The following is a 10755-nucleotide window of genomic DNA, read 5'->3' on the forward strand; positions in this document are numbered from 1 at the left end:
AAAGAAACATGAAAAAAGCACGAGCAAGGCATCCTGGTGCCCCAGGACAGGATTTGTCCCGGACTCACGCCCAGCTGAGCCCATCCGCTGCTCCTCCTGCCCCTCCTGCAGGGGGCTTGGGGCAGAGGGGAGCATCCCGTAGCTCCCCAAAACCACCTTGCCCCAAGAATTACTTATTCCAGCCCCAAGCAGGCCACCCAAGATGCCTCTTCTGGTTGCAGGTGGGTTTTAAGCACAGAGCACAGCACTTCATCACGCCAGCACACACAGAAGGTTTTTGCAATAATGACTTTTAATTCGGAATTTGACAAATAAGACAAATGACAAATAAGACAAAGTGCATCCTAAGCTGTTTTCAACAGGGTTTAGACACCGATTAGACCCGGACTCTCTTTCCAGGATTTGCTGTGCAAAGAAAACGGGGACGAAATTGGTCCCGTCACCGGCCCTGGATGGCCAGGTGCCAGCAGAGCAGCTTCCAGCTGCTGTCCCAGGGCCACGACCCACACCCCTGTCTGGACGACCTCTGGAGAACCCACTAACCTCCATCCTCCCCGATCAGCAGCAGGACGTGCCACCACCCGCCACGCAGGGCGTCCTCTCGAAGAGCATCAGAGGTGCCCCCAGAGCCCCACTCCACAGCCACGCACCCACGGGCGCTCCTCCCGGCTGGCACCGGGACCCCGCTGGTCCCCAGGCACCAAGCGCCACGGATCTCGTTTTTGGGGAGATCCCCCCTGGGGAAGGAGGTGGGCGGCTGCCTCCACGCCTACGAGCTGAAGGCACCAGGTCCCGAAATGCATGGACGGGACGCCAGCCCTGTCACGGGCTGCCCGCTGTCAGGTCCGTGGGCCAGTACTGGTCGTCCAGGTACTGGTCACTGTCTGTACTGGGGTCCGCGGGGGGGCTGGGGGGCCGGGGGGGCTGGCTGCGGGCCAGCTCCGTCTCCCACTGCACCTCCACCAGCCTGTAGAGCTCCATGGCCGTCTGGGCGTCCTCCACCGACGAGTGCCCTCTGCAGCCCACCTGAGAGAAGGGGAAAAGGTGGTTAGAAAAAAGGGAGGGCAGAAATCCCCCAGTTTGCTTGCTCTTAAGGACAGGTCTTGGGGTTTTGGAGATGGAAAAGGCTCGATGCAACGCCAGGCAGGACGAGGAGATGTATGTATGTATCTGTCATCTTTCTGGAGGACACATGGGATGAGCACAGGGGGTCTCCATCTCCCAGACCCCACACAGACGTGGGAAAAGGCTGAGCGCACAAACTCGGGAGCCCAAAGGGGAGCCCCACCCCACAGCGAGGTGTCCGGAGCTCACCTGGATCTTCTTGTGGAGCAGGTGCTTGGCCAGGCTCTTGAGCGAGGCGCTGGCCCTGACGGGCAGCCCTGCCTTCTGGTTCAGCAGCGGGATCCGGCTGGTGTCTCGGGTCCTGTCTTTGGGGTGGAAGTACTTCAGGGCCTGGAAGTCATTGTGGATGGCGTGTCCTACCACGATCTTGTCTTTCAAGATCTTCAGGATCTGGAGGTGTCAGAGGGGGTTAAACAGGCAGAGCAGCAAAAGAAACAGCGGTCAGGTATAAAATAAACCATTCGGCATTCAATTCGGTTCCTTCTCTTCTGGTGTTTTGGGTTCCCAGAACTGAGCAGTAACGGGAGTGGTGAATCTGTTCCATAAATTACGGACCGGTTCTGCTGTGCAAGTCCACAGCAGCACAAGGCAGGAATACCGTGCGCTACTTAAAGCTTCAGCAAACCAACCTGGGGGCTCCTGCTCCTACGCTCACAGCTCTACCTCGCAGCAGCCCACCAACCATCGCCGCCCGCAGCCGGCAGGGAACGCACAGCCCCTTCCCTCTCCTTTCAGCGAGCACACCACGACAAGGCGCGCTTCCCCAGCTGCTTTTTGGCAGCCCCGGGACCCCCTCACCTCGGCCTGGGCGGCCCTGAAGGGAATGGCGTTCCTCAGGTGCCCCTTGGTGACGCCGCTCCAGCGCGTGCGGTAGTCGACGACGGGCAGCCGCGGCCGCACGTACTTGTCGTAGATGACGTCCCCGTGGTAGCCCACCACGCTGCACCGCGCCAGCTCGCTCTGCCGCCCCCGCGGGCCGGTGCCCACCATCTCGCAGTCGATGGCCACGTACTTGGCGGGGCGCAGCGGGGGCACCCCCGCGGCGGTGCCATTTGGGATCGGGGACCCGGGCACCTTCCCGCACCCGGGGGCCACCTCGGGGAGCACCTCCGGGGGGTCCTGGCCTCCCGGCTGGTGGCGGGGGGGTCTCAGCACCCCCCTCTGCTCCAGCAGCGCCCGGCGCTCCAGGAAGCGCTGGTGCCTGCGGCTCCGCTTCTTGCTGCGGGGCTGCGGGGGGGCAGGGCCCTGCGGGGCCGGCCTGGGGCCGGGGGGGCCCTGGGCACCCTTGGGTGCGGGTGGGGGGGCTCTGGGGGGCGGCAGCGGTGTCATCTGCCCCTTACCCGGCGGCCTGCCTGGGGGGGGGGGGGGGGGGGGAGGAAACAAGGGGGGTCAGTGAGCGCCCAGCCCCCCCCACACCCCATATCCCCCCCCCAGTCCCATACAGGCTGTGCGGGCAGGGGGCGGCGGTCACCGTATCACCGCCCGAAGCCCCCCGCCCCACTGCCGACCCCACTGTGCCCCCCACCCCCCCAAAAAAAACCTGCCCCCCCCCCCCAGGACCCTGCCTGCCCATTGCCCGCCCCCCCCCCCGGCCTCGCTCCCCATGCCCCTGCCCCCCCCCGATACCCGGCCCCAAACCCCGACCCCATCGCCCCCCCCCCCCCCCAAACCCCCGACCCCCCCCCCCCAAATATCCCAGCCCCCCCCCCCCCGCACCCACCGCCGCCCCACGTGTCCGGCCCGGAAGCCGCCTCGCTCACATGCCCGGGCAAGTCCTGGCCTGGCCACGCCCCGCTGCTCTCCCATTGGCTGAGAGTGAGAAGTGATTTGCATACGGGGCGGGGCCGGTGACGTCAGGCGCGGCGGGGCGGGGCTGCGAGCGGTGTGGGTGTAGGGTGAGCTGGGGGTAGGGTGGCCCGGCTGTAGGGCACCCCAGGTATGGGGCGACCCAGATATAGGATGGCCCAGATATAGGGTGACGTGGGTGTAAGGGCACCCCAGTGATAGGGTGACCCAGGTATAAGGCTTCCTGGCTATAGGGTGAGCCAGGTATAGGCTGTTCCAGCTATAGGGCACCCCAGCTATAGGGCACCCCGGCTATAGGGCACCCCAGCTATAGGGCACCCCGGCTATAGGGCACCCTGGCTATAGGGCACCCTGGCTATCAGGCATCCTGGCTATAGAGCGCCTCAGGTATAAGGTGCCTCAGGTATAGGGCACCCCGGCTATAGGGCACCCCGGCTATAGGGCACCCTGGCTATAGGGCACCCCAGCTATAGGGCACCCTGGCTATAGGGTGCCCCGGCTATCAGGCATCCTGGCTATAGAGCGCCTCAGGTATAAGGTGCCTCAGGTATAGGGTGCCCCAGGTATAGGGTGATCCAGCTATAGGGTGATCCAGCTATAGGGTGGCCCAGGGATGAGGTGCTCCTGGCCACAGGGTGTCCCAGCTATAGGATACCCCAGCTATGGGGTGCTCCAGGTATGGGGCATCTCGGCTACTGGGCGTCCCATATATAAGGTGCTCCAACTGTAGGATGTCCCAGCTGTAGGATGTCCCGGCTGTAGGATGTCCCAGCTGTAGGATGTCCCGGCTATAGGATGTCCCGGCTGTAGGATGTCCCGGCTGTAGGATGTCCATCTCCGGCCGGGGCACGGCAGTGACACGCGGGGTTTCAGACCGTCCCCTCGTCGCTTCGCTCCGGAGGCTCACGGAAGCAACGTCCGAGGTGATCAGAAGTGAGAAGCGTCGGGCACGGCCCCGGCCGTGTCCCCTGGCGCCTCGCCGCAGCGGCCGTGCGCCCTAGGGCAGACTGTGACTTGTTGTGGGATGAGCCATACAACAACAACAAAATCACTAGTCTTCCACAGGGGGCCAGGCACCGCGCCCGTCCTCGGCCCGTGGGGCCCGCGCTGGCTTCTCCGTGACACAGGGACGCAGGACGCGCGTCCCCCCCTCCGTCCTTCCACCGCTGTGCCCCGGGAGCTTGCTCTGCCTGGTCAGGAGGAGATTTAAGTCACCCTACAACTGATTTTTCCTTATTCTTTTACGGTTTTCCTTCTGGCTAGCGAACCTCTTCCTTCAATCTGTTGTCCCGCGTTTTGCATCTCTTGCTGCCGTCCGGGCTGCTCAGCTAATTAATTCCCCCTAATGAGACTCCCGCTCGAATTTTGCTGTTTTTGGTGAAACCGATGCAACTTTTCAGGCCGGTTCTTTGGGGTTTTTGGGGTCTCTTCACCCTGTTTTTCCCCCATGGGTGTGAGCTGGCCACCGCGTTGTTGCCTGCATGACTGGGAACAAAATCCTTCCCCGGTGCCAGAGCAGCGGGAACGCAGCGGCTGGACCCGGCTGTTTTCCCAGCTGGGATTCCAGCACCCGGACCCTCGGGGCTGGGCGGTGGAGGTGGCTGGGGGCACCTCCCCTGGGACACGGCTGCAGCCCCTGGGGGTCCGCTCGGCCTCGCCTTGTCCCCAGCCAAGCCACCCCTGGCCCCTACCTCTGCTCAGGCAGCTCCATTCCCAAACCCCACACTTCTCCTCTATCCCAGGTGCGAGGATGGAATTTGAAAGGAGCCGAAATTGCTTTAAACGGGTCCACGTGAGGGCTGTGAGCTCCTCCGGTCCCGCTAAGCTCCGAGCTTGGGGTCACCGGCAGGCACTCGGCACATCTCACGGCACAGAACGGGGCTGCTTCTGCGGGGTGGGGGGGGGGAGAAACAAACGGCACCGAGGGGGTTGCACTGGGAAAAAGGTGCAGAAAAGACCGGGAAATATGGGGGCAAACACGGGGCACTGCGGGAACCAGGGTTGGAGCCTGCAAACTGCGCGCGGGTGCGAGGGAGGTGTCGGGTGGGAGCTCCCTGGGAGAAGACTGGAGCAGAGCGAGGTGTCGCTTGTCCCCGCGAGGTGCTGGAGAAGGTGCTGAGCCCCGGCCGGCGGGAGCCGTGCTTTGGGGTCACAGCCGAGGGTTTCAAGGAACGCCAGGGCCCCAGAGAGGTTCCCGCGGTGTTTGTGCCGTTCGAAATAACAGCAAAATCTGTACAGCTCCGGGCAGACCGCGGAGGGAACGAGGGGCTGAAGTTGCCGGGTGGATAATTTAGGAGCAGCGACTGGCCCCGCTCCAAGCCAGCCCCTCGCTCACCGCTGCCCGTGCCCGCTTCATGCAAAGCTCTCCGTCCCCCCAAGAGATCCTCTACGATTTATTTTCAACGTGTGGCTCTGCAGAGGCTATCCGTCGGTGGCTGCAGGCTCCCGGACGTGTCCACCCTCTGCCCCGTGCCCGTCCCCAGCCCTTCCCCTGCCCTCCCGTGGTGCCGCAGGCTGGAGGAGCTCAGATGAGGGACGTTCGGGAAGGGCGAGGAGCCTGAGGAGCCCGCGCCAAGTCCCCGCGCCGGGAGGCGGCGGTGGCCAATTAGCGCGATCATGTTTATGAATGTGGATCAGTAATTCCAGGTAAGGTCCCCGAGCGCCTCGCCGAGGCAAACAAAGCCGCCCGGCCGGCCAGGACCCCCGCCAGCACCAGCCGGTCCCTGCTGTGACTCCGAAACGCCTCATTTCCTGCCGCCAGCCGCTCGGTCCCCATTAACCACCTGCGCAGCGCTGGGCGTACCCGTCCCTGCGCCCGGGGACACACATCACCCCCTGGCCGCGGGGACAGCGGGTGGGGAAGAGGAGCTCGGGGTCAGGTATCCTGGGGGAGGATGGGGTGATCGGGGATGGAAAAAGGGCTGAGCTGGTACCAGGGAGGACCCCGGTGGGGAGTCTCCGGAGGTTTTTGGGCAGCTGGGTCCCCAGGAGTGCTCTCCTCATCCCTGCTTTACGCCCCCAGTGCTTTGCATTTCCCATGCTGGCTTGTGCAAAGAGACCACGTCCCTCCTAGGGCCCCAGGAGGACACGGAGAGGGTGGGTGCTCTCCCACCCAGCCTTTTAGACCCCTCAGTGCTGAGAAGTCCCGCTCAGAAGGCACAAACCCATTGCCCTTCTCCTCCTCCACCACTCCTCGGGCACCTCCTGTCCCCCGTGCCCGGACCCCAACCCCTCCATCCCATGCTGACCTCCTCCTCGGCCACATCCCAATGGGTGCCGCTGCTCTGGGGACACCTCTGGGGACAAGGAGCCTGGCTGGCCGCGCACGGGGACGGGCTGCCCGGGATGGGGACGTGAGGCAGGCCCACCTCACCCCAGGGCAGGAGGCAGAGGGATGCGGCCCCCCCAGCCCGCTCCTGGGTTTCTGGCTCGCCCCCAGGAGAGCAGCGAGCAATTACGGGCCACGCCGAGGCTTCATTATCGCTCTGTCGTGGCCTCGTTTGACGAGACGTTTTATTGCCAAACTTATTAAAAGTGAAACGTGCGGTTTCTGCGCAGCAATTTCCTGTCTGCGGCGATAAGCCGGGCTGTGCCCACTGTGCAATAAACGGCTGTGTTGATGCACGTCCCCGGCTGGGGCGGCGAGGAGGAGAGAGGGCCCAGCTCGTGTTAATTGCGATGGTTAATGAGATCTATTTGGGGACTCGGTGCGAGGCGGTGCCTGCCCTCCCCTGCCGCCGCTCCGCTCCTGGGGGGGCCTCCGGTGGCTTCGTGCTCCCGGTGCCAGCAGCGGGGACGGGGTCGGGTCCCCCCTTTCCCACCCTCCCAGCTCTTCCTCCTCCTCCTTCTTCCCAAAAACACCGAGTCCCACCCAGCTGGCTCTGCTCTCGGCTGGAAAAGTACCCATCTGCCGTGAAACCTCCCATTTTCCTCTTGCTTTGCTCAAGGAGGTCCTCCTGGAGGGGACACAAGGGACTCAACGCCAAAAATCACTCTGTGTCACAGCCCTAGCATCCCTGCTGCGTCCCCCCCAGCCCCTCTCCCTGTGGGCTGCCCTCCCTAAAAAACACCTGACAAACATCGTCTCCCTCTGCCAGAAACAAAATGTCCTCTCTAGGTGTGCTTTTTGCTTTAATTACATCTTTTTAATATGTTCTGGACGGCAACTTCTCTTTAAAATGGAGCACGTCAAACTGGATTTACAAAAATCCTGACTTTTATTTTATTTTTTTTTTTATCACCTGGCCAAAGTTATTCATTGAATTCGACCTGGGTCCGCCTAACTTTTTCCAATAAACAATTTGTCACAAAAATTCCTCCTGGCTCGGGGAGCCCTGTTAGCTATTTGTCAGCAGCCGAAGCCCTGTTGGGTATTTCCCATCTGACTTCTTTTCTTAACGGCGGCTTTATTGCTCTGGGAATTAACGGCAGAAGACGTGCCGCTTGCTGTTCACCGCGCTCCTCCAAAATGCCACTCAGCTCATCAGGCCGCGGAAGCAAAGTGCACTCGAGGCTCCCCCATCCCCGGGCGCCACCGCTATGGGTTTGGGGACGTTTCACCCCAAATTGCTCCCCGCACCGCCGTCGCCAGCCGGGGAGACCCCCCCGGGTCCCCTGTCCCCGTCCCTGTCCCCAGCCCCTTCCCCGCCGCCCGGCTCAGCCTCTCGCTGGGTGAGCTCCCTCCGTCGCCAGCCCGGGCCCTCGTTAATTTGTCCTGCAGCGTGTGTCGTGGGCTGACGTGTAATTAGAGCTCCTGAAGCCTGTCTCATGCTGTAATTGCCGTGACAGGGGCCACAGCATATCCGCTTGTTAATTAGTAAACCACAATATCCCGGGGGCTCGTTGAGAGCTGCCTTAATTGTATTTCAGCTGGAACAGAGGGATAATTACCCTTCTCTAGCACTGCCACTTTTTAAGACTTAAATAAATAAATAAATAAAACCCCCCAAATTGAGCTCCTCTTCCTCTCCCCTTGGAGCACGCCAACCTGCTTTTGCTCCGTCCTCCAAAGCGATGGTGTCTGAGCGTCCCCATGAGGGGCTGGCCATGGGTGGGCCAGAGGTCTCCAACCAACATTATTTTCCGTGCCAAAATTTGGAAGGATTCGGGCAATGGGATTCCTCAAAAAAAAAAAAAAAAAAAAAAAAAATGCATCCCCTCTGTCTGGGCAGGCACCAACCTGAGGCTGCTGCTCGGGGTGTTGCTGCGTCCCCAGGCATCTGGTGCAGCCCCGTGTGCTAGCTGGGAACGCTGTTTGCTGGGAAGCTTCTCCTGCCTTGTGCTTCGTAGCCCCAGCACGCTTGGAGCATCTTGAGCAGGACCTCAGCACGCTCGGAGGATCATCTTCTAGCCTCCCAGAAGAGGAGACCTGGCTAAAAGCTTTTCCATCCTTCGACCATCCTTCAGCAGGGTGTGCTGGGGGGTGTGAACATGTTTGCATGCTCCGAGGGGCTGTGGGGAGGTCCTGAAGCTTGGTGTGGGATAAAGGAGGTGCTGAGGCTCAGCATCGCCCTCCTGCCAGCACCCAGAGCCCACCAGAGCCCCGTGGCTCCTCCAGGATCTTGGGGGAAGGTTAGCCCAGGAAGCGATGCTAGCGCACGACATCCATCCTTTTTCTTCTGCTTCTTCCCCAGCCGGCACAAAGAGCTCAGCCGCCATCAGCCCTGCGGATTCCTGCTGTTCAAAAAAATCCTATAATGGGCAACTGGCCTTCGGGAGACGGTCTGTGAATTGGTTTAAATAACAGGCCTGGCTCTCTCCTGGGAAGCCGCATGGAGGTCAGCCTTGAAGAAAAGCTCGGTGCAGCAGCTCCAAGCATTAGCAAGGAGAAATAACTGAAGCAAAGAGCCTTGGACGTAATTACAGCCTAAGAGCTACGGTGGGAGCTCAGCGACCTGAGCCCATCTCCCGGACTTTGGCGCAATCAACGGATTGACACTGCTGGGTCCTGACGGCTGGTTTTGGGGAGCCGTGCGCCGGGACTGAACGCCGGAGCAGGAGGAGCAGCAGCGCAGGTGCTTGCTCCAAAGGTTGGAGCTGGAAGAGCGTCTCAAATGCCATGAAGAAGCAGATGGAGGCAACCACCGGAACGCTCCGTGCGTAATTGAGGGCACCTTCGAGGGTGAGCTGGAGGTGGCTGCCCACCGCCGGGCTGCTCGGTGCCACCGCCAGGCGAGTCCCTGTCATTAGAGCCGGGGTGGCGTTTATAGCCGAGTAACCACAACGGCTTCGCGCAGATTAAACGACATGCTGCAGGTTAATTAGATTTCTCGCTGCTGCCTCAATTAACTTAGCCCTGTCAGCTGCTGTCAGAAGGGGATGGAACCCCTTTGAAATTTGTAGGGTTTATCGCTTGGGGATGGGGATGGGTAAACCTCTCCTTGGGGCAATCACGGTGGTGGGTGGGTGAGTGCGTGTGTGCGTGTGCATGAGTGTGTGCTTGCACGTGGATGGATGTGATGCCACCTTCTCTGCTTGGAAACCCCTTCATGTGGCAGAGGAGAACGACAGGAGATGTGCTTGTCCTCAGCACAGGGGACGGGGGATTTCCCCTGCTGGCATTTCAAGCCCGCTCTGTCATAAGACGTCCTTTAAAAAATACATATTTGGGGGAAGAGTCACTTTTTTGTCATTCCACACGGTGCTGTGTGAATGCAAATAAATAAAAGGGCCCCCTTTGAAAACATCTGAGAATGCTGGTTTGTATTTTTAAACCAATTTCCTTCGACTGTGTCAGGGCCTGTTTTGTGTTTGCTCGACAATTATGTGGCTAATGAGGACAGCCACAGCTACATTAGACAGGATTAGGAGGAATAAGGCTACAAATGCTTCAGTGCTTAAGACAACCACTAACTAATGGGGGGTAGGAGGGCATGCTCCAGGAGCAGGCGGCTCCTGGCGGGGTTTCGTGTGCCATTTGGAAGGAGCTGGAGCGGGCACGGGGCAGGCTGACACGGGGCGAGGGATGCTCCGTGTGCCGTGAGCTGCGTGGTGGCCGTGCTCACGGGGCACGAGGGAGCTCGCTGTGCTCTGGCGGTGCAGAGAGGCCATCACAACCCAGAAACATCAAGATCGAGAGCTCAACTGCCATCAAAACACACTTCTCTGCCAGCCCTTGCACAGGTGGGATGCTGTTCCACCGGGATGCAGAGCAACAAGTCTCACCCTCGATTCCCTCTGCACAAAGAGCTTCGTCTTGTGGCCAGGGCGGTGGTGTAGCCTTTGGAGGGACAGTGCTGAACGCTCATGAACCAGCCCAAAAAATGATTGCTGGGGCAGGGCTGCGGTGCAGAGCACGGGGTGCAGGCAGCTGTGGCTGTACCGAGAGCCCTGCTGCTCCTCCAGCACCATGGTAGGGTGTGCTCACCACGTGGCGGGGGCACTGGAGACACCCATCCTTCCCTGCCAGCACCGCCGGGGATCATGGGCTCCGCAGAAGGGGCTGGGGAGCAGCCTGGTCCTTGCTCTTCCTCCTGCTCTTTCTCTTCCCATCGTGCTGCCCGGTGCTGATTCTCCAGGTGCTCCTTTGGTCCCGGTCTCAGCGTCGTGGCCCCGCAGTCTGTAGGGTCGTGCACAGGCAAGGAGAGGTGCTCGCAGCTCACCGAGACCCCGCAGAGACCCCAGCTCATGCAGATGTCTGTTCCTGGGCTCCCAGCTTGTCCCTACCCTGTCCCCAACGAGGCCACCGCGCCCGCACCTGCAACCAGCGTCCCTGGAAGAGGACGGCATGCGTGCTGAGGAGCCTCCCCTGAGCACAGGGACTGAATTGCACTCCGGATGACTAATTTGTGCCCTAATTGGTGTGGAAACGAATGCCAGAAAGCA

At 61.1% G+C, this 10755-nt stretch overlaps 1 protein-coding gene across 1 annotated transcript; it reads right to left on the reverse strand.

The window, feature by feature from the left end:
• Nucleotides 1–273: 273 nt before the first annotated feature.
• Nucleotides 274–2978, reverse strand: AEN (apoptosis enhancing nuclease; the record flags this gene model as incomplete). Its single annotated transcript, XM_040570334.1, has 4 exons — nt 274–1026; nt 1315–1515; nt 1924–2477; nt 2846–2978. Coding segments are annotated over 4 exons (1092 nt in total), but the record flags the coding sequence as incomplete, so codon positions are not given.
• Nucleotides 2979–10755: the final 7777 nt, after the last annotated feature.

This window comes from Cygnus olor, chromosome 11, assembly GCF_009769625.2.
Source record: "Cygnus olor isolate bCygOlo1 chromosome 11, bCygOlo1.pri.v2, whole genome shotgun sequence".
Lineage (NCBI taxonomy): Eukaryota > Metazoa > Chordata > Aves > Anseriformes > Anatidae > Cygnus > Cygnus olor.